Source organism: Scyliorhinus torazame, chromosome 2 (genome assembly GCF_047496885.1).
Source record: "Scyliorhinus torazame isolate Kashiwa2021f chromosome 2, sScyTor2.1, whole genome shotgun sequence".
Taxonomy (NCBI): domain Eukaryota; kingdom Metazoa; phylum Chordata; class Chondrichthyes; order Carcharhiniformes; family Scyliorhinidae; genus Scyliorhinus; species Scyliorhinus torazame.
This window is the reverse complement of record NC_092708.1, coordinates 291263198-291282081: the sequence shown is the minus strand read 5'-3', so window position 1 is coordinate 291282081 and position 18884 is coordinate 291263198. Positions and strand designations below refer to the sequence as shown.

The window sequence follows — 18884 nt, the reverse complement described above, 5'->3', positions numbered from 1 at the left end:
GGGAAAAGAAAAACTACTTACCAGTCACAGCCAATCACTTACCTGCAGGCTGTGCCGTCACGGTTCAACCTCTTTCTACTTCTACCTGTCCGCGAGTCTCCCTCTGGATCTTTACTTGGCTGGGATCCTTACAGTGATTGTCTTTTTTTTTGGTTAGAGGAGGAGGTAGGGAGGGAAACACTGAAGAAGTGTTTCGGGTTTAACTGTCACTTCACAACAGCTCCCCCACAAACCACCTTTTGGATGCAGTGACGGCAATGCACGGATGCAAATTTGCCTCGCAGTAGCCAATCAGCAGCTCTGCTCTACTGCCCTCTGCTGGATGCTTGCCTTGACTTGAACACCTAGGGTGTCTTGCTCAGGTACACTTTCTGGATGCAGTGACCGCAATGCACGGATCCAAATTTTCCCGCAACAGCCAATCAGCAGCTCCGATCTACTGCCCTCTGCTGGATGCTTGCCTTGACTTGAACACCGAAGGTGTCTTGCTCAGGGACACTTTCTGGATGCAGTGACCGCAATGCACGGATGCAAATCTTCCCTGCAACAGCCAATCAGCAGCTCCGTTCTACTGCCCTCTGCTGGATGCTTGCCTTGACTTGAACACCTAGGGTGTCTTGCTCAGGTACACTTCCTGGATGCAGAGGGTAACAGTCAATGGATATCTTTAGGGCTGGAGAAAGGTTTGTAGTTCTCAAGGTGTTAGTATTAGAATCCTTGCTTTTCCTGATATATATTAATGATCTAGACCTTGGAGTGCAGGGGACAATATCAAGACTTTCAGACAGTACAAAACATGGAACCATTGTAAACTGTGGGGAACTTCAAAAGGACATAGGCAGGTTGGTGGAGTGGGCAGATAGGTGGCAGATGAAGTTCAATGCAAAGCAGTGTGAGGTAATGCATTCTGGTAGGAAGAGCAAGGAGAGACAATATAAAATAAGAGGTAAAATTGTTAATGGGGTGCAGGAGCAGAGGGACCTGGGGATATATGTGCATAGAGCAGTGAAAGTGGCAGGACAGGTGGAGAGAGCAGTTCTGGGCTTTATTCATAGGAGCATAGAGGACATAGCATTCTGGGCTTTATTAATAGGATCATAGAGTACAAGAGCAAGGGGGTTATGCTGAACTGATACAAGACATTAATTAGATCGCAGCTTGAATACGGTGTAAATTTACGGACGCCACACTATAGGAAGGATGTGAATGCATTGCAAGAGAGTGCAGAAGAGGTGCAGGATATAAACTTCAGTTATGGGGATAGATTTGACAGGTTGGGGCTGTTCTCCTTGATGAGAATTAGGTTATGAGGAGATTTGATAGAGATGTTCAAAATTATGAGGGGGGTGGACAGAGTAGATGGGGAGAAGCTGTCCCCGCTTGTAAAAGAATCAAGAATGAGAGGGCGCAGATTTAAAGTGATTTGCGAAAGCCGCAAATGTGATGTGAGAAAAATAGAATTTCCTACAATGAGTGGCTCAGGTCTGGAATGCACTGTCTGGAAGTGTGGTGGAGGAGGTTCAATCGAGGCATTCAAGAGGGTGTTAGATGCTTGAATAGAAATAATGTGCAGTGGTACGGGGAAAATGTCACGAGACCGGAATTAAGCCAAGGTGCCCGTTTACAGAGCTCAAATGGCCTCCCTTTGCACAGTAACAATTCTGTGATTCTGTCATGTCAGGCTGTTGCTCGACTAGTCTGTTGGACAACTCTCCCAATTTTGGCTCAAGCCCCTAGATGTTACTTTGGAGGACTTTGAAGGGTCGACAGGACTGTAGTTTCCAGTGCCTCGGTCAATGATGGGTGGACCATCTGGTTTCATTCCTTTAGACTTGGTAGTGGTTTGATACAGTCTAACTGAGTGGCTTGCTAGGCCATTTCAGAGGGCATTTAAGAGTCAACCACACTGGTATGGGCCTGGAGTCACATGTTGGCCAGACCAGGTAAGGACATAGAAACACAGAAAGTAGGAGCGGGAGTAGTCCATTTGGCCCTTCGAGCCTGGTACTTTCAATATGATCATGGCTGATTCTCAATCTCACAGACAGCAGGGTAGCACAGTGGTTAGCACAGTTGCTTCACAGCTCCAGGATCGCAGGTTCGATTCCCAGCTTGGGTCACTGTCTGTGCGGAGTCTGCACGTTCACCCCGTGTCTGCGTGGGTTTCCTCCGGGTGCTCCGGTTTCCTCCCACAGACCAAAGATGTGCCGGTTAGGTAGATTGGCGATGATAAATTGCCCTTAGTGTCCAAAAAGGTTGGGTGGGGTTACAAGGTTACGGGGATAGGGTGGAGGTGTGGGCTTAAGTGGGGTGCTCTTTCCAAGAACTGGTGCAGACTCCATGGACCGAATGGCCTCCTTCGGCACTGTAAACTCTATGATTCTATGATTCAATGCCATACTCCAGCTCCAGAACGCCCCTCATACTACTTGACAACTTGAGTCTAGGAATCTATTTCCGTCTTAATTATATTCAGTGATTTGGCCTCAGCCTTCTGTGGTAAATAATTCCATAGGTTCACCACCCTCTTGAGTGAAGACAGTTCTCCTCACCTCAGTCCTAAATGGCCTAACCCGCATCCTGATACCTGATCTAGAACCCTTTGTTCTAGACTCTCCAGTCAGACAAAACAACAGGACAGTAGATTTCTTTCCCCAAGGGACATTAGTGAACCAGACCAGTTTTTACAACAATAGTTTCACTGTCATTATTACCGGGTCTAGCTTTTTAGTTCCAGGTTTCTTCACTGAATTTAAATTCCACTAGCTGCAATTATGGGATTCAATTACGAGTCTGATGGTATTATCACTATGCTACGTATGATGCCTCCCCCACCCTGCAGACAAAATAAGGCTACATTGTATTGTTGCAACAAAGAAAAAAAAGTTAGTAAATTATTTACAGAATACAGTCAATTTAAGATCGCTTATGTTTTGACCTTTACCTAGGACATCTAGCCCAAGTTGTGTTGCCAACACCTTTGCTCCATCAGCCCCAAAGATGTGAGTCTCATATTTGCACTTGGGACACTGGAAGACACTCATGTTTTGAACAATGCCGAGAACCTGTCAAAAGAGAGAGCGCTGCTAAGTTCAAAGATGAAAACATACAGAGAAACAATGTAGTTCAAGCACAAAAAGGCAAGATAATGAAAGTTCCAATTTCCATACATTCCATCAACTCGAATTTTGACATTAGAAATGGACGTAAACTCGCTGGCTTGTAATGCAGAACACAGCCAGCAGCGCGGGTTCAATTCCCGTACCAGCCTCCCCGAACAGGCGTCGGAATATAGCGACTAGGGGCTTTTCACAGTAACTTCATTGAAGCATACTTGTGACAACAAGTGCTTATTATTATGATTGAGATTGTAGCAAAATTGTTTAGGTTTACAGTTAACTTGACATTCAGATCACAGTAAATCGCTATTTACGATTAATGCAAGCTTTCTTTAAATTTCTGTGTAGAATTCCACTTGAAATTAATTAACATATTTCCTCATAGCTTTCCAGTTACATCTTGTTTAATATCCTTTTCTGGAAATCCAGTTCCTCTCATTAACAGTGAATTCTCATAACTGGGATTTAATATAAGATTTTGATAATTCTACTAATTTATAAAATCTGTAGATTTTATTCTGTAGCCCCAGTATAAAATTAAGTGGTCCAGTTTTGACTTTTTGCTGGGCAATTAATAGTCAAGATAGTTGGGGAGGGCAGCATGTGGCGCAGTGGTTAGCACAGGGACTACGGCGCGGAGGACCAGGGTTCGAATGCCGCCCTGGGTCACTGTCAGTGAGGAGTTTGCACATTCTCCCCATGTCTGCGTGGGTTTCACCCCCACACCCCAAAGATGTGCAGGTTAGGTGGATTGGCCATGCTAAATTGCCCCTTAATTGGAAAAAAAAAATTAGGTACTCTAAATTTATAAAGAGAAAAGATAGTTGTGAACACAGGAAAAAGCAGATATATGGAAAAAGCAAATTATTTTGTTTTATGACGTGCTCATTTGAGCTTTGAGCTGAAGCTGTGGTAATGGTGGCGGCTATGAGGGAGTAAGTCGCACATTTGGTGGCTCTCAATCCGGTCGGACTTTTGGACCTTTTCCCCCCGACGTTTTTGTACTTTTGAGCGCTGGATCTGAAGGCATAGACACTCAGGCACTGACTCCAGACACAGGTGTATGGAATTAAGGAGAAAGAATTGCAAACAGTTGAAGAAGTGGGCAAACAAGGGCAGTGTAGAAGCTGCTGCTGAAGATAATATGGCCGTTGTCTGGACCCCAGTGCAGACAGCCCAGCCAACAATGGAGCATCTGCTGAAGGTCATCCAAGAAGGCTTCACCGCGCTGAAACGGGACAGTTTAGACCCGATTCAGAAATCAATCAATCGTCCGATCCTGGGCTTGATGCCCAGGATCGGACGATCCAGAAGCTGGAAAAGGCGCTGAAGGAGCAGGAGGATCACCAAACGGTGGTGGAGGTGGAGATGGAGAGGCTGAAAGACCAACAAAAAAGGGTTCTGGAAAAGGTGAAGGACCTGGAAAATAGGTCCCGTCAGCAGAATTTGAGAATCATTGGTCTCCCGGAGGGGGCTGAGGGAGAGAATGCCGCGGCGTATGTGGCAGACATGTTCCAGAAGCTGCTGGGGGATGATGTCTTCCCTCGCCCGTTGAAGGTGGACAGGGCACACATCAAGCGCTGGCGAGGCAACCGCGAGCGCCCCCCTCCCCCCGGAGCGATGGTGGTCAGTTCCACAGGTTCCTGGACAAGGAGCGGGTGCTACAGTCGGCCAAGCGCACGCAGAGCTGCCATTGGAACAATAGTGTATTGCGCATCTACCAGGACCTGAGCGTGGAGGTGGCCTGAAGGAGGGCAGGCTACAGACAAGTCAAAGAGATTCTGTTCAAGAAGCAGGTGAAGTTTGGGCTGCTATACCCGGCGCGTCTTTGGGTCACGAGGAACGGCACCGTTACTTTGAGGAGCCCGAGGACGTGATGGACTTCGCCAAGAGAGAAGGGCCGGTGCCGAACTGAGGAGCTTTTTGACTTAAGTTTAAAAAGTTCCGAAGCGATGTTTACACGTTTTTCTTGTGTTGTGTTGGTTTTTTTCTCTGTACTCGAGTTTTCACTGGAAAAAGAGGGTAGTTAAGGTACTTGGTGCTGGGGCTTTTTGTGTTCTGATCGGGGTGGTTGGAAGTGCCTATTATTTATTTTGTTTTATTCTATTTGCACTAGCGTCGGGGTTTTCTTTGTTCCTTGGGTTTTTTCTTCTTCAGAGCATTTGCTCGAGGATGGCTGGTTTGGGGAAGTGGTGTTGATTGGCGGGGGGGATGGGTCAGAGGGAACAATAGGTGGGAGACTTGTTGGCGCCAGAGTCGAGAGTCACCAGGCTAGCTGGGTGAGCTGGTCTGCGGAAGCCAGGTGGGGGGGGGTGTATATAGCTACTTTATGGCAGGGGTTAGGTTACAGGGTGTCGTTGATAAGGGGGGGGGAGGGTAGTTGATCTGCTGACGAATGAGGGATTTGGGTTTGGTAACATGGAGGAGGTCGGAGGTGGGGGCTGCCAGGAAGTGGGCCAGGGGAAGCGTAACACAGGGGCGAGGGGCGGCCCCAAGAAAGGAGATGTCTGATCGGCAAGGGTGGGGAGCACAGTGTCCATCAACCAGGCTGATCATCTGGAACATTAGAGTGTTAAACGAGCCGCTAAAATGGGCACGTGTGTTTGCGCATCTGAGGGCGCTGAAGGTGGACGTAATAATGCGTCAGGAGACTCATCTGAAAGTAGGTGACCAGGTCAGATTAAGGAAGGGCTGGATTAGCCAAGTCTTCCATTCGGGGCTGGACACTAAAACCAGGGGGGAGGTCGCAATTTTGGTTAACAAACGGGTGCAATTCAAGGTGCTTATTACGATCTCCGATGGGGGAGGCAGATTTGTCATGGTGAGTGGTAAGCTCGAGGGAATGAGGATAGTTTTGGTCAATGTATATGCCCCAAATTGGGACGATGTGGATTTTATTAAGACTGCTGGGGAAGATACCGGACCTGGACTCGCACAGGCTGATTATGGGAGGCGATTTTATCACAGTCCTTGACCCGGGCCTAGATCGGTCGTGTTGCATCGGTATTCACCAAAGAGAGGGACATGACGGATGTTGAGGCTAGGGTTGGATGTTTAAATACTCCAGGTCAAGTCGGCATAAGGAAGGGGGAAGTTTTGGGTATTCTAAAAGGCATTATGGTGGACAAGTCCCCAGATCCGGATGGGATCTATCCCAGGTTACTGAGGGAAGCGAAGGATGAAATAGCTGGGGCCTTAACAGATATCTTTGCAGCATCCTTGAGCACGGGTGATGTCCCGGAGGACTGGAGAATTGCTAATGTTGTCCCTTTGTTTAAGAAGGGTAGCAGGGATAATCCAGGGAATTATAGACCTGTGAGCTTGACGTCAGTGGTAGGCAAACTGTTGGAGAAGATACTGAGGGGTAGGATCTATTCACATTTGGAAGAAAATAGACTAATCAGTGATAGGCAGCATGATTTTGTGCAGGGAAGGTCATGTCTTACAAACCTAACAGAATTGTTTGAGGACGCAACAAAGTTAATTGATGAGGGAAGGGCTGTAGATGTCATATACATGGACTTCAGTAAGGCGTTTGATAAAGTTTCCCATGGCAGGTGGATGGAAAAAGTGAAGTCGTATGGGGTTCAGGGTGTACTAGCTGGATGGATAAAGAACTGGCTGGGCAACAGGAGACAGAATAGTGGTGGAAGGGAGTATCTCAAAATGGAGAAAGGTGACTAGTGGTGTTCCACAGGGATCTGTGCTCAGACCACTGTTGTTTGTGATATTCATAAATGATCTGGGCGAAGGTATAGGTGATCTGATTAGCAAGTTTGCAGATGATACTAAGATTGGTGGAGTTGCAGATAGCGAGGAGGACTGTCAGAGAATACACCAAAATATAGATAGATTGGAGAGCTGGGCAGAGAAATGGCAGATGGAGTTCAATCCAGACAAATGCGAGGTGATGCATTTTGGAAGATCTAATTCAAGAGCGGACTATACGGTCAATGGAAGAGTCCTAGGGAAAATTGATGTACAGAGAGATCTGGGAGTTCAGGTCCATTGTACCCTGAAGGTGGCAACGCAGGTTGATAGAGTGGTCAAGAAGGCATACAGCATGCTTCCCTTCATTGGACGGGGTATTGAGTACAAGAGTCGGCAGGTCATGTTACAGTTGTATAGGACTTTGGTTAGGCCACATTTGGAATACTGCGTGCAGTTCTGGTCGCCACATTACCAGAAGGATGTGGATGCTTTAGAGAGGGTGCAGAGGAGGTTCACCAGGATGTTGCCTGGTATGGAGGGTGCTAGCTATGAAGAAAGGTTGAGTAGATTAGGATTGTTTTTGTTGGAAAGACGGAGGTTGAGGGGGAACCTGATTGAGGTGTACAAAATTATGAGGGGTATGGACAGGGTGGATAACAACAAGCTTTTTCTAAGAGTGGGGTTGTCAATTATAAGGGGGTCATGATTTCAAGGTGAGAGGGGGAAAGTTTAAGGGAGATGTGCGTGGAAAGTTTTTTTACGCAGAGGGTGGTGGGTGCCTGAAACGCTTTGCCAGCGGTGGTGGTAGACGCGGGCACGATAGCATCATTTAAGATGCATCTAGAAAGATATATGAACGGGCAGGGAACAGAGGGAAGTAGATCCTTGGAAAATAGGCGACAGGTTGAGATAAAGGATCTGGATCGGCGCAGGCTGGGAGGGCCGAAGGGCCTGTTCCTGTGCTGTAATTTTCTTTGTTCTTTGAGAGGGAGATTATCCAGATTAGGATACGAGATGGGGGGCTGATCTCGGATCAGGAGAAGGTAAATCAGGTATTTAAAACCTTTTACCAAAATGTATACAGGTCGGACCCTCCACGAGATGGGAAAGATATGGTGGAATTCCTCAGTGAGTTGGAGTTTCCCAGGATGGAGGAGGAGTTACGAGATGACTTTGAAACTCTGTTAGAGTTGGATGCGATCAAACAGGCGATGAAACTGATGCGGTTGAGGAAGGCACCAGGACCTGACGGGTTCCTGGTGGAATTTTAATGAAAAATCCAAACACCTATTCACCCTCTATTGTTAGGGATGTTTAGGGACTCCTTGGAGGAAGGCGCTTTACCACAGATGCTGAGGCAAGCTTCGATTTCCCTGCTTTTGAAAAAAGACAAGGACTCTTTAGACCTTGGGTCGTATCGTCCAATGTCCCTATTAAATGTGGACGCGAGGGCAGCATGGTGGTGCAGTGGTTCGCACTGCTACCTCACGGCGCCGAGGTCCCAGGTTCGATCCTGGCTCTGGGTCACTGTTTGTGTGGAGATTTCACATTCTCTACGTGTTTGCGTGGATTTCGCCCCCACAACCCAAAAGATGTGCAGGGTAGGTGGATTGGCCACGCTAAATTGCCCCTTAATTGGAAAAAATTAATTGGGTACTATAAATCTTTTTGAAATAATTAAATGTGGACGTGAAGCTGTTAGCTAAGGTGCTGGCATTAAAACTGGAACCTTGTCTACCAGAGGTGCTGGGGAAAGACCAAACAGGGTTCATTAAGGACGGAGGCAGTTAACATGGGACGACTGTTAAATGTGGTGCTTGCTCCAGGGGAGGGCTGGGTCTCCGAGATCATAATCTCACTCGATGCGGAGAAGGCGTTTGACTGAGTAGAAAGGGATTATTTGTTTGCGGTTTCAGAAAAATTTGGATTTTGACCAGGCTTTATAGCCTGGGTGCAGCTGTTGTATACGGCCCCATTTGCACTAACAAAGTGACCTCTGACCCCTTTGTCTTTACTGGGGACAGGCAGGGAGGTCCGTTGTCCCCTTTGTTGTTTGCACTCGCAATAGAGCCACTAGCCATGGCCCTGAGGTCCTCAAATACATGGGGAGGAATAGTTAGAGATAGGGTGGAATACAGGATCTCACTGTAGGCTGACATAAGAACATAAGAACTAGGAACAGGAGAAGGCCATCTGGCCCCTCGAGCCTGCTCCGCCATTTAATGAGATCATGGCTGATCTTTGTGGACTCAGCTCCACTCTCCGGCCCGTACACCATATCCCCGAATCCCTTTATTCTTTAGAAAGGTATCTATCGTTTTCTTAAAAACGTTTAAAGAAGGAGCCTCAACTGCTTCACTGGGCAAGAAAATCCAGAGATTCACAACCCTTTGGGTGAAGAAGTTCCTCCTAAACTCGGTCCTAAATCTACTTCCCCTTATTTTGAGGCTATGCCCCCTAGTTTTGCTTTCCCCAACCAGTGGGAACAACCTGCCCGCATCTATCCTATCTATTCCCTTCATAATTTTATATGTTTCAATAAGATCCCCCCGCATCCTTCTAAACTCCAATGAGTACAGTCCCAGTCTACTCAACCTCTCGTCATAATCTAATCCCCTCAACTCTGGGATCAACCTAGTGAATCTCCTCTGCACTCCCTCCAGTGCCAATATGTCCTTTCTCAGGTAAGGAGACCAAAACTGAACACAATACTCCAAATGCGGCCTCACCAACACCTTATCCCATTGCAGCATGACCTCCCTAGTCTTGAATTCCATCCCTCTAGCAATGAAAGACAAAACTTGTTTAGCCTTCTTAATCACCTGTTGCACCTGCACACCAACTTTTTGTGACTCGTGCACCAGCATACCCAGGTCCCTCTGCACAGTAGCATGTTTTAACTTCTTACCGTTTAAATAATAATCCATTCTGCTGTTATTCCTCCCAAAATGGATAGTCTCACACTTGGCAACATTGAATTCCATCTGCCAGACCCTAGCCCATTCACCTAACCTATCCAAATCCTTCTGCAGACTTCCAGTATCCTCTGCACTTTTTGCTTTACCACTCATCTTAGTGTCGTCTGCAAACTTTGACACATTGCACTTGGTCCCCAACTCCAAATCATCTATGTAGATTGTGAACAACTGCGGGCCCAACACTGATCCTTGAGGGACGCCACTAGTTACAGGTTGCCAACCAGAGAAACACCCATTTATCCCCACTCTCTGCTTTCTGTTAGTTAACCAATCCTCTACCCATGCTACCACTTTACCCTCAATGCCATGCATCTTTAGTTTATGCAGCAACCTTTTGTGTGGCACCTTGTCAAAAGCTTTCTGGAAATCCAGATATACCACATCCATTGGGTCCCCGTTATCTACTGCACTGGTAACGTCCTCAAAAAATTCTACCAAATTAGTCAGACACGACCTACCCTTTATGAACCCATGCTGAGTCTGCCCAATGGGACAATTTCCCTCCAGGTGCCCCGCTATTTCCTCCTTAATGATAGATTCCAGCATTTCCCCTACAACTCAAGTTAAGCTTACCAGCCTATAATTACCCGCTTTCTGCCGACCTCCTTTTTAAACAGTGGTGTCACATTTGCTACTTTCCAATCCTCTGGGACCACCCCAGAGTCTAGTGAATTTTGATAAATTATCACGAGTGCGTTTACAATTTCCCTAGCCATCTCTTTTAACACTCTGGGATGCATCCCATCAGGGCCAGGAGACTTGTCTACCTTGAGCCCCATTAGCTTGCCCAATACTGCCTCCTCAGTGATTATAATCATCTCAAGGTCCTCACCTATCATATCTTTATTTCCATCAGTCACTGGCATGTTATTTGTGTCTTCCACTGTGAAGACTGACCCAAAAAACCTGTTCAGCTCTTCAGCCATTTTCCCGTCTCCTATTATTAAATCTCCCTTCTCATCTTCCAAAGGACCAATATTTACCTTAGCCACTCTTTTTTGTCTTATATATTTGTAGAAGCTTTTACTATCTGCTTTAATGTTCTGAGCAAGTTTACTTTCATCGTCTACCTTACTCTTCTTTATAGCTTTTTTAGTAGCTTTCTGTTGTCCCCTAAAGACTTCCCAGTCCTCTAGTCTCCCACTAATTTTTGCCACTTTGTATGTTTTTTCCTTCAATTTGATACTCTCCCTCACCTCCTTCGATATCCACGGTCGATTTTTCCCTTTTCTACCGTCTTTCTTTTTTGTCGGCATGAACCTTTTCTGAACACTGAAAGATCGCTCGGAAGGTTCTCCACTGTTCCTCAACTGCTTCACCATGAAGTCTTTGCTCCCAGTCTACCTTAGCTAGTTCTTCTCTCATCCCATTGTAATCGCCTTTGTTTAAGCACAAAACACTGGTGTTTGATTTTACCTTGTCATCCTCCAACTGTATTTTAAATTCCACCATATTGTGGTCGCTCCTTCCAAGAGGATCCCGAACTATGAGATCATTAATCAATCCTGCTTCATTCCACAGGACCAGATCTAGGGCCGCTTGTTCCCTTGTAGGTTCCATTACATACTGTTCCAGGAAATTACCCCGGACACATTCTATAAACTCTTCCTCAAGGCTGCCTTTACCAACCTGGTTAAACCAATCGACATGCAGATTAAAATCTCCCATGATAACCGCTGTACCATTTCTACATGCATCCGTTATTTCTTTGCTTATTGCCTGCCCTACCATCCTGTTACTATTTGGTGGCCTATAGACTACTCCTATCAGTGACCTTTTCGCCTTACTATTCCTGATTTCCACCCAAATTGATTCAACCTTGTCCTCCATAGCACCAATATCATCCCTTACTATTGCCCGGATGCCATCCTTAGACAACAAAGCTACACCGCCGCCCTTACCGTCCATTCTATCCTTTCGTATAGTTTGATACCCGTGGATATTTAACTCCCAGTCGTGACCATCTTTTAACCATGTTTCAGTAATGGCCACTAAATCATAATCATTCACGATGATTTGCGCCATCAACTCATTCACCTTATTCCGTATACTACGAGCATTCAGGTAAAGTACACTTACGCTGTTTTTTATGTCTTTGTTATGAATCCTAACACCTTGATCAGTAACTTTTTGCAAATTATTTTTCCTCTTACCCTTTCTTCTAATTTTCCTCGTCTTTGAACCCATATCTCTACATAACAACCTGTCACGTAACCTGCTGCCTTGCTCTCCATTAACCATTATACTGTCCATAATTTTACCCTTCCCTTCCCCCCAACTTGCTAGTTTAAAGTCCTTGTGACCTTGTGACGACTTATTATATGCGACGGATCCTGAGGCGTCAATAGATAAGATTATGGGAATCTTGCAGCATTTTAGGACCTTTTCTGGTTACAAGCTAAACATAGGAAAGAGTGAATACTTTGTGGTTGGGTTGATTGGGGGAGCTGGGGGGGTTTGTTTAGGGGAGTGTCGTTCCCACTAGCTGGAAGGCATTTTCGGTATTTGGGTAACCAGATAGCAAGGGATTGGGGGGAAACTCCGGAGGTTGAATTATATGAATTTGGTGGCAAAGGTCAAAGCGGACTTGCGGTCTCTCATAATCCGTAGCAGGCCGAGTGTAATCGGTTAAGATGAACATCTTACCAAGATTTTTATTCTTATTCCAGCGCTTTCCGATATTCTTACCCAAGGCTTTTTTCAGAGATTGACCATCTGGTGACTGGGTTTATTTGGGCTCCAAGGATCAGGAAGACGATGCTCCAGAGGGAGAGACAGTTAGGGGGCTTGGCATTGACAAACTTTCAATACTATTATTGGGTAGCTAATTCTGAAAAGGTGCTAGAATGATTCGGAGATTCAGGCGAGCTTTGGGTTCGGGTGGAAATAGAGTCTGCGAGGGGAGCAAGCCTAATGGCGCTGGTGTCAGCTTCGTTACCAATGGTATCAGATAAACACTTGTCTAACTTGGCAGTCCGCCATCATTTTAACTTGAGGGCCGCCTCTCGGCTGACCCTTATCTGTGCGAATCAGTTATTTGAACCTGCTCGGTCGGATGTGAAATTTAGGGAATGGAAGGATAAAGGTTGAGAGAGAGTGAGAAACTTATGCTTCGAAGGTTGGTTCGCTAGCTTAGGGTGACTGAAAGAAAAATATGGGCACACAGATGCCAATGGGTTCACGTACCTCCAGGTGTGCAGCTGGATCAAAAAGTACTTTTCCACCTTTCCGATGAAGCAGCTCGAGTGGATCTTATCCTGCTCTGGTTCGGAGGTGGGCAGCACGTTGGGTATGTACTAGCGGATGATGAGGGAGGAGACGAGCTCTGTTGAGGGTGTGAAGGCAAAGTGGATGGAGGAGCTGTGTCCACTCTTGGAGGAGATTTGGAGTGAGTCATTGAGGAGGGTGACTCAACCTCGTCCTGTGCGAGGCCGAGTCTCATTCAGCCGAAAGTGGTGTTCCAAGCACACCTTTCGAAGGCTAGAATGATTCAGTTTTTTGAAGGGGTGGATGATAGATGTGATCAGTCTGGGAGGCATGGCACATCATGTGCACATGTTCTGGTCGTTCTCAAAGCTGCCGGACCTCGGGAGGTCCTCTTCTGAGACAATGTCGGCAATCCTGAACATTGGGTTGGAGCCTTGCCCATTGGTGGCAGTTGTTGGGCTTTTGGTTGTTCCGGCACTCCGGACAGGGCCTGGCCTTTGCCTCACTGGTGGCAAGGAGGCGGATCCTCATGGGCTGGAGGTCGATTACATCGCCAAAGTGCCTCGGCGTGGCTGGACTTGATGGCGTTTTTACATCTTGAGAAGGTTAAGTGAGAGGGTCAGTGTAAGGGTTTTACTGCAGATGGCGGCCGCTTATAATGTACTTTAAAGAACTAGTCACTATTAGCGGGGTGGGAGGGGACTTAGGAACTAAGTTTAACTTTTGTAAGGGAAGGGGGTGGGGGAGGGAATTCTTACTGTTTAATTGTTATTCTGCGTTTTTGTAGATTTTTCTAAAATTGTTTTTAAAAGTTTTAACAAAATTATTTCCAAACAAAAAGAACTCCTATTCAGTCAAATATTCTGATTCTACCACCTTTAGAAAGGAAATGTTCTATTTTTCAATTCAATATCCTCACTCAAACAGATCTACTGGCAAATAGCTTTATGGCCACAGACCTGAATCAGTGTGGAATAACAAGCACACTTTAGCAGCTCTCAAAATATGCAAAACAAACCTGTGATCACGCCCCATCAATCTACTGTTAGCTGAGAACAGGGTTTCCCAAAGTTTGAGCTGCAAAACCCCTCGTGATGTCTCAAGAGCATTGGGGAAATCCAACACATGTTTTTTTTAAATTTCGAGTACTCAATTCATTTTTCCAATTAAGGGCAATTTAGCGTGGCCAATCCACCTAGCTTACACATTTTTGGGTTGTGGGGGCAAAACTCACACAAACACAGGGAGAATGTGCAAACTCCACATGGACAATGACCAGGGCCGAGATCGAACCTGGGACCTCGGCGCCGTGAGGCTGCAGAGCTAACCCACTGTGCAACACTCTCTATATTGACGCCTCTTTTTTTTAAAACCACAAAATAGGTGCAAATATAGACATCAAAAGTAAACAAGTCTTTTCCAGCTCTATCTATGCCTGTGGTTCCCAACTTTGTTTTACATCATGGCTACCTTTATACAGGTCAAGTATCCCTTATTCGAAATGCTTGGTGCCGAGAAAGTCTCAGATTCCAGAATGTTTTGAATTTTGGAATACCAAGCTGCAAAGACCCTTGGACGCTGCTCGGAGTCGCCAGTCATAAGACCATAAGACATCCCCATTCTCCTGCCTTCTCCCCCTAACCCCGGAGCGTTGCGTAACATTTGCAAGCAGCTAGTGTCTGAAATCAAGAACTCAGTAGAGTGGGAGAAAATCAGTGCTGTTATCTTTTGCGCTGTCTTTAAAATATATTGGGCAAGATACACCGGTCCCCAGCCATGCGCTTCTCAGCAGCGCCCTGTTTGCTGCCGGTGGGATTCTCTCTTTCCGCCGCTTGTCAATGGGATTTCCCATTGAAGCCACCCCACGCCGCCAAGAAACCCGCTGCTGGTGGAAAAAAAGAATCCCAATGGCCAGGAAATTCTGGCCATTTCATAAAGCCAGTTTATTTTTTTTGCTGTGTGCAACAAAAGAGTACAGAATAAGATAACTTATTACATTTTTACACCCTGCAATAATGAATGAATTAATGCAGTAGCAAATCTTTCAGTGAGTAAATCCAATGACATGCTTACTGCAAAGACATGGTTGTTTGGACACATTGATCATCCTGTTGCTAAGTGCGAGTTATATTTAAGACTGTAAAAGTCTGACTGAGGCAAACTCATTTTTTTAATAGCACACATGATGCTCTCAGTGTCACAGGTGCTGAAAGCGTGAACATTCCCCAGTGCAGCTCACCCGCTCACTACAGGTATGTTCATCTCCAGTTGTATCTCAGAAAATATGGATCATTTTTACAGTCTGTATACAGTTAAATATGATTTTTAAAATCAATTACAAATGACCCTATCTATAATATAAATCTCATCACCACGGGGCTTTGAATAATCAGATAAAGAAGCCTTTTCAAAGTATTCAGCCAAAGGACAATGTTCTTTCAGATGGTACTCTGACATCTAACTTCTTGCCACAAGACAAACCGGCAAGCACAATTTTTAAAAATGAGAGCTTCCCTGATGTAGTGAGTATTTAAGCTATAAAAAACAGGAATGTTCCAGGTTTAATCTACTGAGGTGACTGCTCTCACCTGGAGTTGGTAAAATAGGTGGAGGGGGGGGAATGCAAGCCTAAGCAGTTAATTTTTCTCCACCCAAGCGCTGGTCCCTCTTCTAAAGTACCATCCAATTCTCTTTGAAAGGAATGTGTGGGCTCTGCTTTGACAGAGTACAAGGAGGGAGTTATGTTCAATTTATATAGAACACTGGTTCAGCCTCAGCTTTTTTTTCCTTTATTCTGTCATGAGATGTGGGCATTGCTGGCAAGGCCAGCATCTGTTGCCCATCCCCATTTGTCCTTGAAAGGAGTGACATGGTAGTCTATTTCAGAGCGCACTTCAGGGTCAACCACATTACTGTGGGTCTGTAGTCATATGTAGGTCAGACCAAATTAGGACAGCAGATTTCGTCCCTAAAGGACATTGTGAACCAGATGGATTTTTACGACAATCAATAATAGTTTCATGGTCATTATTACTGAGACTAGCTTTATATTTCAGATTTATTGATTGAATTTAACTTCTACCAACTACCGTTGTGGAGTATTGTGTTCAGTTCTGGATGCCACACATTAGGACAGATGTGAAGTCATCAGAGAGGAAAAGGTTCAAGAGAATGGTTCTAGGGGTGAGTAGCTTCATTAATAGAGATCAATTAGAGAAGTTAGGACTGTTTTCATTGGAGAAAAGCAGGTCAAGGGACAAACTATTCCCATTGGCAGAAAGATTGAGAACAAGACAAGTGCATATATTTAAGGTAATTGGCAAAAGAAGCAATGGCGACATTAGAACATAGAACATTACAGCGCAGTACAGGCCCCTCAGCCCTCGATGTTGCGCCGACCTGTGAAACCACTCTAAAGCCCATCTACACTATTCCCTTATCATCCATATGTTTATCCAATGACCATTTAAATGCCCTTAATGTTGGAGAGTCCACTACTGTTGCAGGCAGGGCATTTCACACCCTTACTACTCTCTGAGTAAAGAACCTACCTCTGACATCTGTCCTATATCTATCTCCCCTCAATTTAAAGCTATGTCAAAACAGCCTTAAGTCCCTGATCTCTTACAAAGAAAGGTTGGAGGCGCTAGGTTTGTAGAAGCAACTTGATCAAAACCTTTAAGATCCTGAGGGGTATTGGCAGGGTGGATGTTTCTTCTTGTGGGAGAATCTAGAACTAGGGGTCACTTTTTAAAGGGGGGGATAAGCAAATGGTTAAGATCTGGTATGCACTGCCTGAGAGTATAGTGGAGGCAGGTTCAATTGAGGCATTGAAGGAGGAATTGGATTATTGTCTAAAAGGGTGACTGTACAGGGCTAAGGGGAGAAGGGGGGGGGGGGAGATGGCACTCGGTGCACTGGTAATTCAGAGAGCTGGCGCAGACACAATGGGCCAAATGGCCTCCTCTGTACAGTAACAGTTCTGTGACTCAGAGTTAGAAGCAGAGAATTCCCCATAGTAACTTTTCTCTATGGAAACAAATAATTCCTAATATAATATACTCTGCTGCTAGCTAACTTTGAATTCTTAAAATTTATATTGCTGCAGGAAATCAAGTAATAGGAGTAGAATTTACTCATCTCCCAATTTAATTTTAAATCATTAAGAGACAAAGCATTACTTCTATGAATTATACTTACAGGAACATTAACTTTTCGAAACATTTCTGCTGCTCTCTGTGCATCCAACAAAGCAATGTCCTGGGGAGTAGAAACAATAACTGCTCCTGAAGGAAAGCACAAGAAACTACCATTAGAGGACCATCTTTTTGGAACCACATGAAAATCTTTTTGAAAATGCAGTCAATGAGTAACGAACTAATAATCATGTGTTTTGCATCATACCCATGAAGTGCATCTATTCCAATAGCTCGTGATTAATTACTGAACCTGAAAATTGAGGTTTGTTTTCATTTACATTACTTTTTTAAAGTAATAATTTGATCATCTTTCACTTATTTCTTCCCACCCTCTATCTCCATCCTCCCTCATGCATCCTCTCTCTTTAACCTCTTCCTTTTACTGTATACTCTCTTGCCCTCAACTCTTCAATATACTTCTATCTCCATTTCTACCTCATTCCTTCTCCTCTATCTCCTTCCCCAAATCCTCTATTTCTTCCTATCTCTCTCTGCTTCCTTCCCAGTACTCCCTCATCATTAATCCCTCTTCCTCTATCTCCTCTCCTATATCCCCAAACTCTGCTCTTCACAATTTCTAAATAGCATTTCGTTTGCACGTTAATTTAGGGGAGATGTCGCAAGTCTAGGACAAAGGTTCGACACAACATCGTGCGCCGAAGGGCCTGTTCTGTGCTGTATTTTTTTATGATGTGGAGATGCCGGCGTTGGACTGGGGTGAGCACAGTACAAAGTCTTACAACACCAGGTTAAAGTCCAACAGGTTTGTTTCGATGTCACTAGCTTTCAGAGCGCTGCTCCTTCCTCAGGTGAATGAAGAGGTATGTTCCAGAAACACATATACAGACAAATTCAAAGATGCCAAACAATGTTTGGAATGCGACCATTAGCAGGTGATTAAATCTTTACAGATCCAGAGATGGGGTAACCCCAGGTTAAAGAGGTGTGAATTGCATCAAGCCAGGACAGTTGGTAGGATTTTGCAGGCCAGATGGTGGGGGATGAATGTAATGTGACATGAATCCCAGGTCCCGGTTGAGGCCGCACTCATGTGTGCGGAACTTGGCTATAAGTTTCTGCTCGGCGATTCTGCGTTGTTGCGCGTCCTGAAGGCCGCCTTGGAGAACGCTTACCCGGAGATCAGAGGCTGAATGCCCTTGACTGCTGAAGTGTTCGCCGACTGGAAGGGAACATTCCTGCCTGGTGATTGTTGCGCGATGTCCGTTCATCCGTTGTCGCAGCGTCTGCATGGTCTCGCAAATGTACCACGCTTCGGGACATCCTTTCCTGCAGCGTATGAGGTAGACAACGTTGGCCGAGTCGCACGAGTACATACCACGTACCTGGTGGGTGGTGTTCTCGCGTGTAATAGTGGTATCCATGCCAATGATCTGGCACGTCTTGCAGAGATTGCCATGGCAGGGTTGTGTGGTGTCGTGGTCACTGTTCTGAAGACTGGGTAGTTTGCTGCAAACAATGGTTCGTTTGAGGTTGCGCGGTTGTTTAAAGGCAAGTAGTGGGGGTGTGGGGATGACCTTGGCAAGATGTTCATCGTCTTCAATGACGTGTTGAAGGCTGTGAAGAAGATGACGTAGTTTCTCCGCTCCGGGGAAGTACTGGACGACGAAGGGTATTCTGTCGGTTGTGTCCCATGTTTGTCTTCTGAGGAG

General features: G+C 45.5%; 1 protein-coding gene across 9 annotated transcripts in view; it reads right to left on the bottom strand.

Moving 5' to 3' along the window:
- nubpl (nucleotide binding protein-like) overlaps nucleotides 1-18884 on the bottom strand; it is a 203511-nt gene that overhangs the window by 81049 nt on the left and 103578 nt on the right. For all 9 annotated transcript variants that reach the window (XR_011937644.1, XR_011937642.1, XR_011937640.1 and 6 more), the window contains exons 8-9: nucleotides 17216-17301; nucleotides 2945-3065 (exon numbers count right to left, since the gene is read on the bottom strand). Coding sequence is in view for 5 of the 9 variants with exons in the window: in XM_072488397.1 (XP_072344498.1) it covers nucleotides 2945-3065; nucleotides 17216-17301 (207 nt within the window). In the remaining 4 variants the exon portion in view is untranslated. The remainder of the gene's footprint in view (nucleotides 1-2944; nucleotides 3066-17215; nucleotides 17302-18884) is intronic.